Genomic DNA, 18,743 nt, shown 5'->3' with positions numbered 1-18,743 from the left:
TGGCCCCTGCCGCCATCAACTCAACCAAACTCTCCAGATTAGCCATGGCGTACAGACTGCAGAGTCCATCCACATGGCTTACGCTACTTGGAAGAAACAACCCGTATTACCTTTTTTTTTTTTTTTTTGCAACAAGCTTAAGGCTCTGTTCACAAACTCCATCAACTGGCACACAGTGAGAATTTATGGGGAGATCTTCAACTACATATGTAGTTGCAAAGGTTGGAAAATTTACTGATCCTAATGGTAAGGCTTATTCACAAATTCAATACATTTTCAAATTATACTTCAAACTCAATTACTTTGAGAAAAAGAAAATTAACCGGCTCTCTAACAATTTAACAGCACTAGATTCTAATGGAAAACAAAAAACAAAAAACCATTGGCACCAAACCAGAATGCTATTTTTTTGAAAGAACAAGTGATATTAATGGAAAAGATTGCCTAAAACGCATATCCTAACTTACCACAGAAATATAAAAGTTTATATTCTGAAAATATATATTGTATTAAAGTCTGTAAGCATTTCAACCAAAATTTGCAGAAATAACTAAGCAACACTTATCTACAACAAAAATATACATGCAAGACAACCCCCAAATGGTTTCCGTTAAATATCTACAAAGGCAAAGTGTAGATTTTTAAAGATTATACAAAACCATTTACAGAGAATAAAATAAAATACTTAAGAAATCTCATTTAGAGTCTTAAATACTGTGTATATTAGTGAGGATGTCTAAATTAATATATACAACAGATCTAAGTATCTGAATACAGAAACACAGAAGAGAAGCAATTCTGCATTTTAAATATTCACTTAGGAAGATCTGAAGATGTTTCTATTTGTTTCTCTTTGTTAAAAAAATTTCCACAGAAACTAGATTGGAAAATAACATGAACGTGACTAAATTTCAAATTAAAAAAAGTTTACAAAATGTTTTAAACCAACAATTAATAATGGGAAATGCAATTCAGCATCCAGTCAAGGCTATTTTTTAAATGTGGATATCTGGAGATACAGTTGCATTGATCAAAGTCTACTGTGATTACCACTTTTCCATCCTCATACTAAACTTCATATGGGAAAAACATATTTTCATGCTTCAGAGAGAACATTTCCTAGTTTACCTTATACCAAACCAGAATAACATTTAAAATCAATTCTCTACTACTTTCTCAGAGTTATCCAATTTCATTCCAAGAGGGTCACTTTTGATGGTTTTCCCCCACAGACATTATTTCAAAGCAGGAAGGGACATATGGGTATATCTACCTTAGGCTGAGGCTTCCAAATGGTGAGGAGTTCTGACCATCTTAGCAAAGTTCTCCAAAAAGTCCTCCTGGAACAAGGCTGTTAACGTAAATGTTCCGCTGCAAGATGCTGGATGCTAATCACCAGGGGTTGGAGGAGAGGAGAGTTCTAACGCATGGCTAACAGGATGGCAAAGAGTGGATTGTCCAGAAGGCTCCTTGACTAAAGAAGTACCCTCATCTTCCCACCACAGCTCTTCTTCCAACCCCAAAGGTAATTCTGGGATGGGGCTACCAAGACCAAGCATGATTCCTCCAAGAACCTGCCCAGGCTCTGGGATGTGACCGCCTGGGTGGGGAGGGGGCAAAGCAGAGTAGAGAGAGGGGAGAAAGGATCCTACGGGTGGAGAGAAGGTCCTGGGGTAGAAGACAAAAAGTGGACCCTGTCTCAAGAAAGCTATGAGGTTAAACCCTGACACAACAACAGGTCTGGCAAATTCCAACCCAGGTTGATCAGCTGGAAGTTTCCTGGATCTCATCTATATATTATCAAAACAACTAACCAGAAAGTGAAAAATTCAGTGGTTTGGTCTACCCTATAGTGAACAGATGTAACTGAGTTTTGCCCAATTTGTGGAACATCCTTCTAGAACTGACTGTATGGAAACAACCGAAACACAGACTGTCTTGTAAAACACCTCCTGTTATACGCGGAACCTACAGGTTAACACCAGGCATTCCACCTTAGTGATGGTTTCACATTCCTACCTCATCATCAGAGATCCTTGAGGTGTTTAGAAGTTTAGATTTGATGATCCAAAGCTATGTTTTAGTTCAAAGCTAAAACACTTCTGGTTTTTTCAGCAGGGAACAAAGATGGGCATTGAGCAAAAGGAATTTCCAAGCATCTTCTTCCATTCCAACGAGAATCCTAACACTGCTTCTAGAGACGTTGAACGTGGCTGTCCCTAGAAGGTAAAAAGAAAACGAGGTGCTCTTTCTTCAGATGACTTAGTGATGGCTGAGAAGTTATCTGTCAAGGGTGAGGTTGTCTAGGGCCTTTGGCAGCGCACACACTGGCTTTCTCAAAGGAAAAGACAAACCCAAATTGAGATGTGACAACAGGTATTTGGACAAGAGCAGGTGTCTCCCTGTAGAAACTCCCCATCGTCTAGGTCTGCAGTTCCTACAGGAACCCCCATGGAGCAAGGGGAGGGTACACAGGACTTTAGCCCCATCTTCCTCTGGCTGGATTCAGCCAGGGTGGCGGTCCCCCGGCCGAAGCGAGAAGAAAGTGAGACATGTCCTCTTCCCTGACCCTCGGGAAGTCATGGGGAAACTCAGAAGGAGAGAGGCTTTCAACAGGGGGAACCAAGACCCTCTGAAGGGTGGAGAATCCAGGTAAACTCAGGTTCACTGTTTAAAGGCCTATGTCTCTAGTTCTGCTACAGACACTCCACCTGTTCTCCGAAACACAAAGCTCAGGGCCATGAGTCCTCTCCATCTGCCCAGTCCGGTGCATCCAGCTGCCTTCAGAGGAGGGAAGAGGACCAGAAAGGAGAGAGAACTGTAACAATGACCCTCCCCCCCTTCAGCCGGCCTCCCCTCCCCCAGCTGTGCCTAACTCTCACTGCGCCACTCCACTTTCTCCGAGGAAGGGTCAAGAGGGGCTGGTGACTAACAGAGGCAGTAGGAGACGGGTGCGCAGAGGTCCTTGAGGACACCTGGCGGGGGGATTGTGATGGACATGGAAAAATCCCGCCCCTCTGGGAACCTAACTTTCTCTGGTGCTCGACCCTCATACAGAACCTGGTCCTGTCGCTTCTCTGCTTGAACTCTGATGTTTACCTTCTCCTCTCCAACCAAAACCAAAACCCAAAACCAAAACCCAAAACCAAAACCCCTCCTTCGCCACAGCTGATCCAGGGACTTTGGGCTGATGGTCTGAATACAAATGCTGGAGCCCCCCTGCGGCCCACGCGCCCTGGGACAGGAGGCCTCATCCCTGGTTACTGCTCCCTGATGGGAGCAAACAACCTGAAAAAGGATGGAGTGCCTGGGCTTCTGGAGGCGAAAAGATTCAGACCCTCTACTGACAGCTCAGAGTGGGGACTCTTCCCCACCTCCCTGGAAGGCCCAAACCAGACATCACCACCCACATGGAGGAAAGGGACTCTGAAATCCAAGTGGAGTCCTTTGCCCCAGTGAAAAAAGTCTCCCTCAACAATATGGAGCCCCCAGGACCATTCAGGCTGGAAGCCCCTTTATCTCCTTAAAGGGAGCAGAGTGAAGAGAAAACTCTTCCATGATTTCTCCTAAGAGCAAGTATTCAATTGTCATAGAACTGTTTTACACGCAGGAAATCTGGGGCAGAGCTATTCCTTTTATTCACAGAAATCCCATTTTCATCTCTCTGAATTTTATTTCTACATGGTTCATTGCTAGAATGCACCAAACGGCATGAACCTTGTATGGGATTTGGTCCAGGGCAGTATGAAAATAATATCTGTGTGAACAACAGATACCATAATATATAAACAAAAATAAATAAATTAAATAAGTTGGGTTAAAAAAAAAAAACATTTTCCTAGTAGTTATGTGTTTGCAAAACTAGCTTTACATATAATACACATAAATTATCAGAATTTCCACTTACACTGTTTTAAAAATATATATTTAACAAAATGCTTCTGAATGTACAATATCTGGGTTTGTAAATTACTCAATTGGGTTTTAAGACCAAGCCCTAAAAGTCATGCAGATTTGCATCAGAGAGGAGACTGAGGCTGGATCTACACAATTGTTCTGCTCATGGGTCTAGAAATTCCCTAAGATTGGTCGTCCCCTGTCACTGGATCTGTACTTAACCAGACAGAGCCATGGCAGCCAAGTCTCCAAATCAGAGGCACTGTGTAGACACAGCCTGAGTCAGAAGGATGGAGAAATGGGTCTTCCCCTTCCTGGACCAGGATGGTGCATTTCAGCAAGTGGGGACAGGACAAGGGCACCTGGCAGAGGACTGGGAAGATATAGCCCTCGATAGCTCTCCAGCCAGTTGGGGTGGGGACATGGGGGAGGCCAAGTATGCTGCGTTTCCCATCGTTACACAAAACCAAACCAATAAGGAGCAACCAAAGGACACGAGGAAATGGACACGACCCTAGGTATAGAGAGACACCCTGACGGACTCCTTGGCCGGGAATACACTGTGCTCTGATTTCTGAAACACAGGGCAGAGCTGGAAGTCAGCTGCCCTTGAGCACTGGGCCCTCACACTTCGTAAATTTTGTCCTGCAGGTAGCTGAACAGGGAATCCAGGCCTTTGGAGGAACCCCAGAGCTGTTTGAGCATGAGGCATTCTTTCTCGTTCACATCTTCAAGCACCGACTTCAGGAAGCTCCGGACGAGGCATTTCGACTCCTCCAGCACCTGGAGGGAAACACACAAGCCTCATTAGCCAGGCGCCAGGAACTCTGCTCCAGAGGGATGTACTTAACCTCCTCATGTCCAAAGCCAGAGGAGGTTGCCTCCTCTGGTCCGGGGCTTCCCAGGCCTCTGCCCTTGGCAACGGCCAGGAATGGATTGCAGGCATGCTGAGATGTCGAGCCCTCAGACCTTGGGATGGCTGAGTGGGACCCGCATTAACCCCAACTGCAGGAGTGACACTGACATATACTCAGGGTCACTTTCTATGGATTCATGAAAAAGTTTGGGAAATACTGCTTTCACCTCCCCATGCTACCTAACTCAAGAATGGCTGGGATCACAGAGTAAGATAATGAAATGAACTAATGGTTGTCAAAGTATCCATGGGACCTACCCTGACAGCAATGCCCCTTGTTCAGGCTTAGTAGTAAGAGTAGTAGTAATAAAAGTAGCAATCATTGTAATAGTAATAACAATTGCAGTAATTGTAGTAATGAGCAATAATAGTGATAACAATAGTAATGCTATAGTATTACAGCGATAACAGTAATGTTAGTGGTAGTAATAATGGTAACAACACCACAGTATTATAGCAACAATAACAGTAATGCCGGTGGTAGTAATAATACTATAGTATTATAGTAGTGATAATGACTGATATTAGTAATATAGTAGCAATCACGGTAATAATAGTAGTAATAATCATAATCATGAGTAAGAACAATGGTAGCAAGCATAGTGATAAGAATAGCAATGCCACTACAACCACTGTTAGCCGATCGGCTCTACGATAGGCACTTCGCCTGCTTTCTTTTATTTCTTCCTCAAGTTAACTGCACAACTAGGTAGTTGTCTCCGCATTACAGATGAAAGATGTGAGCTCAGGAAAGTGAAGGCGCCCCGAACCGCCTGATGGGCGTGCCCTGCCAACGCCTGGCTGATTCTGCGGGCTCCACGCTGCCTCAGTCTGGCAAAGGCATAGCCGGAAGCCGGACGTCCGAGCATCCTTCCGCTGGCCTCCGCCATCCTCTGTGGACCTGGAGGCTTTGGTCCTCAGTCTCACAAAGCACTTTCCAACAGAAAAAAGCAAGACAAGAGCTCCCTTGCTCAAGCAGGCTGGAAAGGGGCAGTGATCTTATCCCTCAGCTTGGGCTGGAGGCGAATGGGTGGTGAGAAAGGGCTGACAGACCAAGGGTGCCTCTTTCCTTCCAAGAATTTCTCCCAAGAACACCATCTCCTGGGGCCGTGGGGTAGATTCCCATCTCAGGTGAATCAACCCAAAGCCCCTGAATTCATACCTGTGGGTAGGAGAGGTTTCCTTGCAGTATTTCTTCAAAAGCCGGTTTCATCTGAGCACCTCCACTGCCCAGAGACCAAACTCCTCAGTGGAGCCTTGGGGCCTTTCTCCTCCCTGCCTTTTCAGTCTAATCATCCCTCAACTAGCCCCTGCACCTGCTCACACCACCAGGAGCCGCTGCCTAAACTCCACGCAGGGTTTTGGACTTGTGTGGCCTCACTCACACCGTTTGCTCCGCTGAGAACTTCCACCCACCTCTCTGTGCAGCTGCCCCTATGTCACCAATCATCCCCGTTTTCCCAGGCTCACGGGGTTTCCTGGGACTCGAGATTTTTGGTGCTAAAACCAGGAGAGTCTCAGGCAAAGTGGGACGAGTTGGTCACCAGAATCATCAGGAAGATTAAAAGAGAATTCGCATAAAGGGAGGAGCAAAGTGCTTGGCCCAACAAGGCTGTACCATCCCCACCCTGCCACTGTCACTGGGACCAACAGGCTTCCGGGGGGCAGAGCTGACACACAGTATGTGCCCAGTAAAGGCTGATGAGGCATATCAAGAGGGGAGTGGCAGCTGGGTGCAGGCTCGGGGTAGACAGGGAGAAGGGAAGGGGTGGTCACGGGTCAGCCCCACAATCCAGCCCAGCACCCCTGTGATGCGGAAGCACAGAAAGCGTCCGGGCCTGCGGCTCCCAAAGCACCTTCCTCATTTCCCACTCGGCCCCTTCTCCACCTTCAACAGGATATTTCCATACAGCGCTCAGAGCGACTTTTTTGAGATAAAATCGACACAATTAAAACCCGGCGTCTCCGCGGAGGTGTCATTTATTTATGTTTTTCAAGGTGTCTTCAGAGTCGAACCGTTTACGTGTGCCGAGCGCTGGACAGGCAGGAGAAATGAGGTACCAGGACAGCGGAAACCGCTTTTTCTCGTCTCTCAGCTGCCTTCACACCCTCTGTCCTTATTCGCCTTTGCTTCTCATTTCTTTGAAAACCATAGATGACTTGTGTTTTCGTGCATGTTTAGGACTTTGTTTTAAGGCAACCCTTCTACCCCAGGGTATACATCTCTTCTGTGAGGTTTTCACACTGGAGCTGATGGAGAATATCTAACAGTGCTGACCACCTCCCTCTGGATTTAAGCTCTCAGCACCGAGATGCGGCGTCTGTTAAATCACACGGGGCCTTTCACGTACTCCCTGCGTGACCTTTGGCAAGTCAATCACTCCCTTCCGGCCTCGTTGCCCTCACCTGTAAAATGGGTCTACTGCAAGGACAGGACACAGAGACTCGGGAACTCACCACCGCGCTGCAGGAGGCCATCTCCTTGACCCGCAGCATGACCTCCTGGCTGAACGTGGTTGGCCAGAAGACCTGTGACACCAGGCCTCTGCTGCACGCCTCCTGGGCGGTGAGCTTCCGCCCGCAGAAGAGCATCTCGTTGGCCTGAGAAAGCAAAGGCAGGAGAAGGCTGAGAGCCAGCACGCCTCCAAGGCTGCTCGCGAGCCCGCCTGCTGTGCGCGACTGTCCCGGCTCCCAGAGGCAGCGTCCTTAACTGGGGGCCAAAGATGCCTTGGGGGCTGCTCGCACACGCCTGTGTCTATGTGCGTCTTTCTGCACAGAGGGCCCACAGCTTTCATTGAATTCCCCTAAGGAGCCATGTCCCTGCAGGGGCTCCGCCTGCAATACCCATCACCCCCCCCCCATCTGGTGGCAGGGCTGCAGGAGGAGACGTGTGTTGGGCTGGGAACAGTTCACAGCTGATACCCCGTCCTCGACGGCTGATTCGGGGAAGAGCAGATGAGCCCCCCGAGATATTAAAGCTGTCTGTGAGGTCTCCAAGCCGGAGAGGATGGGGAAGACTCTTCCTCCCTCTCTGGCGCTTAAGTCACTGAGCCCAGGGCCACCCGCTGCTGTGGAGAGGGAGGGGCTGCCGAGACAGCAGGAATGGAGAACAAGAGCCCTGCTGGTGCTGGGATTGCTGGGCGTGACACCCCCAAAGGAGGCTCTACTGCTGGACCTGCCAGTTACGGCCACTGTTAAATTCCTTTCTTCCCCTCTTTAAGCCAGTTAAAGTTTCCATCACCGGCAGCCAGAAAGGTCCCGAGTAAGACCATAATCCCAATGCAGAGAGGCGCACCCCTCCCAGTGACCCGGGGCTGTGCACAGGCAGTGCCCAGGTACGAAGGGCAGAAACACCTCCTGCGTCCTGCCGTGGCCTCTGCGCCCCACCCCCCAGATAACCTCCCCTGACTTTGAAGTGTGCAGCTGTCGTACACAGTCTGGGAGGAGCAACGTGGGAAAGGTCCCGGGCACAGACAGAGCCCAGCGCAGTCACCCACTGACACCAACCAATGACTCTCCCGCTGATAATTAGGGCAAGATGGTCATGGTCCCTCCCTCCTTCAGCACAGGTCCCCACCTCCTTCACACAGCAGACAACCCAATCCCTTCCCTGACTGCCGTCCACCTGCCTCCCCTGTCCCTCCCTTCCCGGCCCTGCATGCTCAGCCGCTCTCAGATGGATGTTGAAATGTCAAGCTCTCCCAGCCTCTGGATCTGTGCACGTGCCTCCCCTTTGTTCTGGTTGTCACTGGAGGGTCATGATGACCCAAAGGACAATCTCTCACGCCCGAGGAGCAAAATTTGTCAGGTCGGTAATAAGCCTGTGGATGCATTCGGTTGGACGTCTGAAGACAAATACATGTCATTGAACGTATTCAGAAACATCATCTCAGGAAGGAGAAATGCGAGAAAGGAACCCAGTAGAAGGAGCCAACCAGGACGCAGTCGGGAAGAACACGTCTCAATCGGCAACATTCTTGGAGTTTCAGAAATGATTGAAATAAAAGAAAGCGATAAGGCTGCACAAGGTTAACATTTTTGTGACCACGAAGGAACTGGGCAGAGCACAGGGGCCGAGATCAAAAGGGAAAGTGCCTGCTTCCGGAGCTCCCTGGCTGCCCCGTCTTCCTACCATTGCTGAGATGGTAAGCCGCAGAAAGCAGCCCCAGCTCCAGAGTCCAAATGGCCTTGCAATCCACCATGTTGGGCCTGCGGCGTAGACACCGGCTGGCAGCAACTCTGGGAAGGCAGAGGAAGCTGAGACGACCCCCAGATTCCGCAGGCCAGGAGCACCCCTGGGACTCTACCCATATGAAGGGCTGTATCCTAAACCCAGGACAGAGGAGGGGTGCTGTGGGACCCCAAACCCACGGGTCACAGGGAAGGAGCCGCCGCAGAGAGGAGGAGGCTTACCAGTGCGACACCCAGGATCTGGGGGAAGGTATAGGAGGAACAGCCGGCAGGCGTCAGGCGGATGGTGGCGTAGGGGGTCTGAAACCAGGCTTTCTCGCTGGCCCACACGATGTCGCAGAGGGGCAGGATGGAGGCACCCAGGCCCAGCGCGGGCCCATTGATCGCCACCACGATGGGCTTCTTAAACTGGATAAAGGCCTTCACAAAGTCCCTGGGGAAGAGAGAAGACCCTCTTTAGCAGGTGAGCAGCCCTGCCGAGACCCACGGACACCCTTGATTCTGTCGAGGCGGAAATAAGCTTCCCCAGGTGCTGGGAAGCACCCACAGGTCATGAGGGAAGTGGGTGCTCAGCAGGGGTCTCATTCTCCCGGACACCGAGCCCCAGAGCTGCGGGCACAGGCGTGGCACACTTAGTGGGTGGTGCCAGGTTTTCAGAGGGAAACTCATGGGGTGATCACGGTTTGCCCAGAGGGCCCCAGGTCATGCCCGTTGTCCCAGCACTGCACCAGGCTACCCTGTCCTTCCACCCCCCTAGATATTGACAAAGCGTAAATATCCTTAAGGAAGACCGCTTGAATGTTAAGGTTCTGAACAAAACCAAAAGGAGGGTGTTACAAGGAGGGGTATGTGAACTCAAGGAGAGAAGGAACATTCTAAGGGCACTGGCGAGGGTGGAATTGGTGGCTTTGAGAAGATGAACCTCTTGTTATTCGAGGTGCTCCAAGTTTGGTCCAATGGTCACCCTGGGTGATGCTGTAGAGCGAATTCAAGCTTCAGACGGTAGGCACAGGCGGGGATTGATGACATTTAAGAGTTCTTTCAGTCCTAGGATCGTCTGATTCTGAGTTACCTAAAGGCGTGCCAGACTCACCCGGGGTGGTTCCAGAATGCTGACAAGGGTCTCTATATTTGGGTGGCTTTGACCAAAATTGGGGAAGGATGCTGAGCTCCCTGGAGGTGTGAGGCATCTGGCACCATGACTACGAATTAGGCGATATGCTATCTCCCTGCGCTTCTGCGTTGAGCAAGGTTACAGTGTGCATCTTTAATATTAAACAGAGACACCTACAATAACGTCTACTTCCTTGCCTTAGAACACTTTTCACCTTTCCCTTAGTTGCTGTATTAAGGTCTATAACATTTTAATATTCGTGTGGACACGGAGGAAAGATCCAGGATGTCTAGCAAAGCTTGCATCCCTCATCATTCTCAGGTGGAAGACTGGAAACTCACAAGAACTCACAAGAATAAAATCCAGACTCCTGACCATGACCCTGGTCTGCCTCTGCTTACCTCTCCAGACTTATCTCCTGTCTCTCTCACCCCCTGCTCATCGTGCAGGAGCTGCATGGGCCTGCTGAGAGTTCTTGGAAAACACCACTATCACAATTTGCAATTATCCTAATTATGTGCTTGCTTACTTGAATTCTCCTCCCCCTTTAGTTCCTTAAGGAAACTCACAGGTCTGGCTTGGGCACTGCTTGGTCTCCATGCATACTGGAATTAACACTCAGTAAACAATCTCCCAGAATGACAGCAAAGACTGCAGATGTGTGGCGGTGATGCACTAGCTATTCACCAGACCTGGTTTCCCTTCCCTCTTCTTCCTGAGGCTGCAGCTGGGAACACGGTCCCCAGCCTCCCTTGCAGTTGGCTGTGGCCCAGTAACCAAGTGCTGGCCGATGGGATGTAAGTGGAAACCAAATACACACTTCAAGGCCTGATGCAAGGAAACCTCCCACCACACAGCCCCCCAAGCCGTCTCATCTTGACAAGCTTGCCAATCTTGGAAGACCTTTTTTGAGCCGCAAGATGGAAGGAGTTTGAGTTCCTGAGTCACCACTTGGAGGATAGGCATGGGCTGATCAGTAACTTCTGTTCTAGGTTCACATATATGTGAAGTAAATTTCTATCACAGCTGAGCTGTTATATACATTTGGGGTTCATTTGTTACAGCAGCTAATACTTAACTAATACAAATGTCGAGCTGATTTATCCCTTCTCAGTTGATACTATTCCCCCCGAATTCTTATCAAAAGATGTGGGTATCACGGTGATATGCTGGGATCAGACTGAACTGTGAGAAGACTGCTTAATACTCTACTGGGGTAGGGGGTATCTTAGGACCTACATGTTGTCATGAAAGTACGCACCCAGGCTTGAGATGTCAGATTTCCTGACTTCCGTGTGACTCCGTGAGTAGATTCTCTGTGAGGTATCTCAGTCACTGCTGCCCCACTGTGGCTGATCCCAGAAGGATACTGCTACCCAGAGGGAGACCTGGCACCATGGCCTTCTGAGTCCTGGTTTTCCAGTGGCCCATTTCCTGTCTTGACTTTCTAACTTCATGGCCTCAGTCACTGGTTTTAACAAGTGCTTTTTACCAAATGCAATTTGGAGTCTGTAGGAGATGTGGGGCTTCCTTGTAGGGTCCCTGGAACCACAGGGTTTGGGTGATTTTTAACAGATGTTCCACTCCTAAATCCCCTCATACGATTCCAGGATCTTGGATCTCAGAGTTGGGGAGGACTTTAAGAGGCATGGAGCCAAGTCTTCCACTTGGTGCAGAATCCCCTCCACAGCCTCCCGAGGATGCATCATGGCCTCTGTTGAACATTCTCAATAAAGAGGGTCCATCCCTATCAAGGCGCCTCCCTGCCGAGGCCCTTATGTGGGCCCCTCCGATACTCCTATTCACTCTGCTTCACCATCCACACGACGGTTCTTCCAGAATTCACCTGGGCCCTCGTGACTTTCCAGAAGCTTCCCCTTCCAGACCCAGAGATTTTCACCCTATTGTTTCCAACCTGAGCTCTGTGCAGGGGCACCAAGGACCCCCGAGGAGGGCTAAGGGGCCCAGGAGTGCTCAGCTCCGACCCTCCACCCCCAAGCTCCCCTGTTTCAGTCCAGCAGCCTCGTGAATTCATTTCCTTGATATAAAAATGTGATGCGCAGACCGCTCTCTGCATCCTTTTCCTCTCACCTCAAGCAGTAGATCTCTATCGCGAGGGCCCGCTGGACGTGGGAGCCAGACAACACACAGGATATTGCATTACAGACACTGACGCTCAGATAGCTGACGCTGGTCTGGGTGGCGGGGCTGCGCTGGGGAGATGGCTGGCCGTCATCCCCCCGCGTCAGAGTCCCTCAGGCTGACACCAGCCCTCGCTGCTCCCTCTACTCAACCTGAGTCCCGGCTAGAGCTGCCAGCTGGAGCTGCTGGGCTGATGTGGCAGAAGGAGCGGGAACTTTGGGGTCTGAAAGACTTGGGGTCAAGTCTCAACACCGCCCCTAACTAGTGGGGAGACCTCCAACAAGTTACCCAGTCTCTGAAGCCTCATTTTACTTCTTGGAAAATGGGAAAGCCAGTGGTGTGTCCACAAGAATTAAATGTGATGGCCCACCAGGGGCACCAGCACAGTGCCTGGCACACAGGCCACTGTTATCACGGTCGGCGCATCGGCTAGGGGGGGTGGACACAGCTTTCATTCCATTCTCAGTGGTCTGTAATCTGCTCACCTGGCCTGAAGGAGACTCAGCAAAATTCTGCACACGGGGATGTCTGGATTTCACCTGGAGCACTTGGCAACTGTGACCCCGTTATCCAGTCCCTTTAACCGGGGCCGTACACTGCAGCCCTCCCACTGCTAAAGTTCAGAGCCACGTCAGCCGGGATGGGGCCTGTGAGTACCAGGTACACACGGTGACAACCATCCTGGGCCGCCCCCAGAAGCCCACTCCATAGCCAGACCCAGGCTTAGCTAGGACTTGCGGCTGGAAGTAACAGGAGTAACAATGAAAATAATTCTTCACACTTATTCCAAGTACCCATTCTGGGCCAGGCACGGGCCAAGTACTGCACACAGGTTATCTGACTCCTCTTTGTCCCAGCAGCCCGCCAGCAGGCCACCACAGCCCCTGTGAGGAGTTCAGGTGAGGGCAGCCTCTCCCCCAGGGCTGGGCGGACAGCTTTGCTTGGATCCTGGATAGAGGTGTCTTCGGAATGAGTCACCTGAGCTCTTCACACATCTGTCAGTCCATTCAGCGCACATCTGCAGAGGGAACGCAGCTGCCCGGGCCACGTGCGCGCATGTCTTCTCTACGGAACTTTGAGGATGGGAAGGGAGCACCGCTGGGGGTACTGTGGCTGCGTGGCCCAGCCGCGAGCGAGCGTGCGTGTGCCCGGAGAATCGCAAGGGATGCCCGCAGGTGATAAGGTCCTGTGGCCAAAGTATGTCTCAGCCATGCCAGATTGTGAACGAAGTTCTTTCACAAGAGACTGCTCAGACAGTAAATACGTTAACGTGCCTGGAAAATCCGCAGGAGTGGGGACAGAACTCACTTATTGACAGAGCCCCTCGCTCACGATGCTGCTCTGGAAAGCTGCAGAACAGCCTCTGGGAAAGGTTTCTCTGCACTGCGTTCCTGAAACTTCTGGCGCGCTCAGTCAAGGTGCAGAAGCCTCTTGGTTAGTACGGGGCGGGGGTTCTCAACCCTGTCTTCATATTAGAACCACCAAGGGAACTTTAAAACCCCACCACCTCACACACATTAACTCAGAAGCTCCTGGAGGGACCGCCGAGCAGCTGGGTTTTGGAAAAGCTCACTGGGCTGAGAACTGGTGGCCCAGGGGACACCCCCACTCCATCTCCCTGGGTCCCTGCCAGCCCACGAACTAGGAAGCTCCGCTTCCTCTGCCGTCTTTCCCTTTGCTCTCCCTAAGAGAAACTCTCCTTCCTGATGAGATGGCAACTGTCCGAGCTCCACTGACTGCGTTTCTCCAGAGATGAGGTCATGCGTTCAGCATCTCCTCCAGTTTGGGACTCCAGCTAATGCCACCAGTGAAATTCATAAACCAGGTGAAGGCCACAGCCACGACTTTCCTCAGGCCACAGAGGTAGGCGCCCCATCTCTGACAGTCCCATAAATGAGGAGGGACGCTTATGGGGACCCTGCTGGTCCCCTCACTATGTGACAAGGTGCCTGTGAAAGGACACAGCCGAGTGGAGCAAAGAACAAACCGCCGTGTACACGGCTGGGCTATCTGCACCTGGGCAGCCTGAGAGCAGCCTGAAACCACGACACCTTTTCTAATAACTGCCTTCGGGTAGTCCACGTCTCTTCCGGCAAGAATTCTGCCACAGGAAGTGCACAGGGGTTTTAGAGCAGAGATTCTAGGGGATGCTTCCCCATAAAGAGGGACTCGGAACCCCACATGTGCAGGCGTCCCTGTGTCACCTCTTGGAGGCTCTGCATCCCCCGGAAGCCTTCCTTCCCCTGTGGGAATCGGCTTCCGGGAGACGCTGCCAGAGCCCAGTGAGACTGGAGGCCCCAGAAAATCCCGAACACGTGGCCCGAGGCTCCACGACTCCACGCAGAGTAAGTGCTCCTTTTCAAGGGACCAGGAGGTATCACTGAACCGTGGCTTGTCTGAGGACCACATAAGATGCAGCAGTGGGCGTATGTGCCCTTCCCAGGATGGAGGACCCGTGACAGCCTTGCTGGAAATCACGCTCACTTGCTTTTGACAAATGCATAAAGAATGGGGAAGTAACTACCCTTCAGTGTCCCAGAGGAGATACTGATCTTTGGGATTGGATGTCACCCCGAGGATCCCACTTTTTGCCCCAAAGGCAATAAGACAGTGGGGGAAACATTCCCCACCCCATTGGATCTGCATATACACAGCTCCCCACATCCATCCTTCTCCCCAGGGCTGAGCCAGGTCAGCTCCAGGAGGCAGGGACCCCCAGAAAAGCAAAGATTTCACCATCAGGCAGAGGGTGGGAGTAGTCTGTATAAGACTTGGGCATTACCAGACACTGGGCTTAATATAAAGAAATACAATCTCTTTTTGATCAAAAGAATAAAGTGGGATATAACCTAGAGTGTAAAAGCATCCCTAATTTTGGCAGGAAAACACTGGATGCCCAATTAAAATCTGAATTTCAGATAAACATCAAAAAATTTTTTTAGTGTATGTATATCCCACGTACTGCATGGGATGGGATATACCTACGCTTTAGAAAATGTTTCATTACTTGAAATTCAAATTTAACTGAGCAGTCTGTATTTTTTTTTTTATTAATTTTTTTGGCTGTACTGCGCAGCATGTGGGATCTTAGTTCCCCAACTAGGGATGGAAACCTTGCCTCCAGCCATGGAAGCGTGGAGTCTTAACCACTGGACCGCCAGGGAAGTCCCTGAGCAGCCTGTATTTTTCAGTGGTAAACGTGGCAGCCCTAGGCAGGTCCCCAAGTGCTCTAACATGAGCAGGGCTCACCTGATGGCCTCTGCAATCCGGGTGCTCTCCTTCCTCCGGTCACTGGACAAGCGGCCAATTAGGTAGGAGTAATCCAGGCCACTGCAGAACACGCTGCCCACGGCGCTGAGGAGCAGCAGTTTGCTGTCGTCCGTGGCCGCGTTGCAGAGCGCGCGCCGCACCTCCTTCATGATCTGTGGGCGGAGAGGGATTTGCGGGGGTGAGCGTCCATTTGTAAGCCAGGGGCCTTCCGACCTATGCCGACCCCTGGGCACAGAGGCCAGTCTACTCGGCCTGCACAGGGAGCCTCCCCCGAACACACGCCACGTCCAGACCAAGCAATGAAACGCCAAACCAGACACCCTGCACCATCCCGGAAGCAGCACAGAGCGCTAAGGAGGTGCCAGGAGGGGTCACTGGCTGCAGACTCGGAAGCCTGGCGTGGAGCCATCTAATCCCTGGTAAATCTCTGCAGATCTTCCTCCAGCATTCGCTTGTTTAGCCCTTTCTGAGGTGTGGGAAAATATTCCTGTGCACAGAGCCCAGGTGAGGTATGTTAGCCATCACTAGAAGGCCCGGTTTAATTACACTCTTCCTTACCCTTAACTCCACTAAGATGCTCACGTGGCTCACAGGTGGCACATAGGAAGTGGGCTTTGGCAACAGACCCATAACGTTTTCCAGGTGCTGAGGAAAATAACCATTAAACACATATTCTGTATCCAGCTAAACCATCATTCAAAGGCAAGGGTGAAGAGCAGGCATTTTCAGTTAAAAGAATGTTTGCCACCCTTAGGCCCTCACTGAAAGAACTAAAAAAGGATGCACTTCAAGAAGAAGAAAACCACATTCAGAAAGAAAAACTGACATGTAAGGACCAGCAACCGGCACAGAAAGTGGAGAATGTGTTAGTAAATCAACATAAGAATTGACTGTAAAAATCATCATACTGATAGTGGCTAATTGAAGGCTGGGGTTTTGCACAAGGCAGAACTATAGTCTTAGGCAATAACATTGGGTAAGATGACGAGAGTTAGGGCGTGCCGAGGTTCTGTGTCTGGGAGCGGTGCAGAGGGTCATGATCACATTTAGACTCCGCTACGTGTACACAGCCTGAGGAAAACTTCTTAAAAGTACGTGAATTGCAATGAATGGCTGCAGGGGAGGGGCAAAATAAAGAAAGCTCAATCACTCAATCCAACAGAAGTTAGGGAAGCAGGAAGAATAAGTGCAAAAAGTGCATGGTAAGAAAAAACAAGGCATTTACTTGCCTGAGTGGAGCTGACAGTCCAACAGGAGAGACAGTAAAGGAACAGGCTTTTAAAGGATTGTTATTAATTATTCAAAAGGCAGAATCACAGTGTACAGTGGGGAAATTTTATGAGAGCATTGTTTTTTAAATTGTACTTTAAATGACACACCCTCCCGCCGCCCCACTTAATTAAGCACTTAAGAGGGGCCAGGGACTGCATCTGTTAACTTCCACGTAATATTTTACTCCAAACAAAATTCCTGTAAGGTAGGGAATGGTATCCCAATCTTGCAGATGAAGCAAGGAAGACTCAGAGAAGCGAAGTAAGTGGTTCAAGGTCACCAGTAAGAGGCAGAACCAGGATGCAAATCTCACCCCTACATCCCTTCTCTGTCCACGACTGCACACTGCAGGATGACTTAAATAAGTGGATGAATCTTTGTGGAAAAAAAACCAGGCCTAGACGTCAATCTGAATCAAGACTCTTGGGTCTGAGCTCTGTGAGAAGGACGGGAGAAGTACTTTCCACTCTTAACAGGGGATAAGCCACAGATACTCACTTTGAACATCAGAAAAGCTAACAGGCCACTATCATGTGAGTCCTTTAATCCATCTGCCTCCAGAAATAGACACACTCTCACCTAGATATGAACTCTATTTCTCCGAGAGGCAAAGAAAACCCTGCTCTGAAGACATGAGCTGAACTTCTGCGTGTGACTCCCCATGCGAGGGCACACGTACGTGTCAATTAGTAAAAACAAAATCAAACACGGCTGCTGCCTCCTTTACGAATTAAATGGAAAGTAGCTTTGTGTTTTGTTCATACAACAAAAGTACAAATTACATTTTTAATTTTAAAAATGTATATATCTAGTTAGTATGCCTTTCCTTTGCCTTTCTCATGTTGGTAATCCAATTTGGACTGATGGCTAAGGTGCCACCTTCTTGAAGGACCACGCCCCGTCCCACCCCCAATTTTATAATGTAACTGGTGTGTTTAGAGTAAAAGGTTCTAAAATTATTACACACTCCTTTGCCTTCTTAAACAGAACACACGGCACGCGTGTAACTACCTCTCCATGTCAAGTGCTAGCCTGTAAAGGAGCAGTCCCCTCAGAGGCTCCCAGGGCACATTTCTGTTACAAAATGTGCCAGACCGTGGTGCATCTGGAAGTCCCAGACCCGTTCTGGAGATTCACTGCCCTGCTCTGCACTTGCCAGCCACCACCTGCTCCTGCGTGAGTGTCTGCTAGAGAAAGCATGCTCTTCCCTGCCACTTCTACCTTTTGATCTGCCACGGGTTGGAAGCAGATGACCAAATCCATTAAAAGTGGGTATAAAAAGGCAGCAGGCCAGGGTCCCTCTCTCTCCTTCATCTTTACTTGCTGAACTCAGTCACCCAGGGCCCGTCTCAACTGCGACCACCCTCACGAAGGCCTTCCCAAATACCCCAGACAAAACGCCACCCCCTCCTTCTCCTGACACCCCAAGTACTTTAAATCCCCGCTATGACACTTCTACAAACTCCCTGGTAGAACGTGTGCCTCCTTACTTTATCCTGCCTCCTTCCTGATTTAAACCCCTGTGACCGGCAGCCTCTAAGGCAGCTGGTATTCACACCTGTGTGCAATCCCCTCCCCTCGAGTACAGACAGGACCTAGTAAGCCACTTCTAACCGAGAGAATATGGTAAAGTGACGGGATGCCCCTTTCAAGAGGAGACTAAGATACAAGATGACTACAGCTTGTCTTGGCTGTCCTCTTTTTTTATTTTTTTTCTGGCTGCACTGCGAGGCTTGCGGGATCTTAGTTCCCCAACCAAGGGTTGAACCCGAGCCCCGGCAGTGAAAGCACCAAGCCCTAACCACTGGACCACCTGGGAATTCCCTCGGCCGTCCTCTTTTGCTAAACCTCTTTCTTGGAGCTCCCGGTCCAGGGGATGCAGGCTGCCATGCTGTGAGTAGCCCTATGGAGAGGCTATGCCATAGTCCATGGGGAGTAGCC

The 18,743-nt window shown here is 50.1% G+C and overlaps 1 protein-coding gene across 1 annotated transcript in view; it reads right to left on the bottom strand.

The window, feature by feature from the left end:
- Window positions 1-811: 811 nt before the first annotated feature.
- CDYL2 (chromodomain Y like 2) overlaps window positions 812-18,743 on the bottom strand; it is a 180,576-nt gene continuing 162,644 nt past the window's right edge. The window contains exons 4-7 of the mRNA XM_068528808.1: window positions 15,510-15,682; window positions 9,227-9,437; window positions 7,271-7,414; window positions 812-4,680 (exon numbers count right to left, since the gene is read on the bottom strand). Coding sequence (XP_068384909.1) covers window positions 4,522-4,680; window positions 7,271-7,414; window positions 9,227-9,437; window positions 15,510-15,682 — 687 coding nt within the window. The 3' untranslated portion in view covers window positions 812-4,521. The remainder of the gene's footprint in view (window positions 4,681-7,270; window positions 7,415-9,226; window positions 9,438-15,509; window positions 15,683-18,743) is intronic.

Source organism: Eschrichtius robustus, chromosome 19 (assembly GCF_028021215.1).
Source record: "Eschrichtius robustus isolate mEscRob2 chromosome 19, mEscRob2.pri, whole genome shotgun sequence".
NCBI lineage: Eukaryota > Metazoa > Chordata > Mammalia > Artiodactyla > Eschrichtiidae > Eschrichtius > Eschrichtius robustus.
Note: the sequence above shows the minus strand (reverse complement) of the source record. Positions and strands in the feature narration are given on the sequence as shown.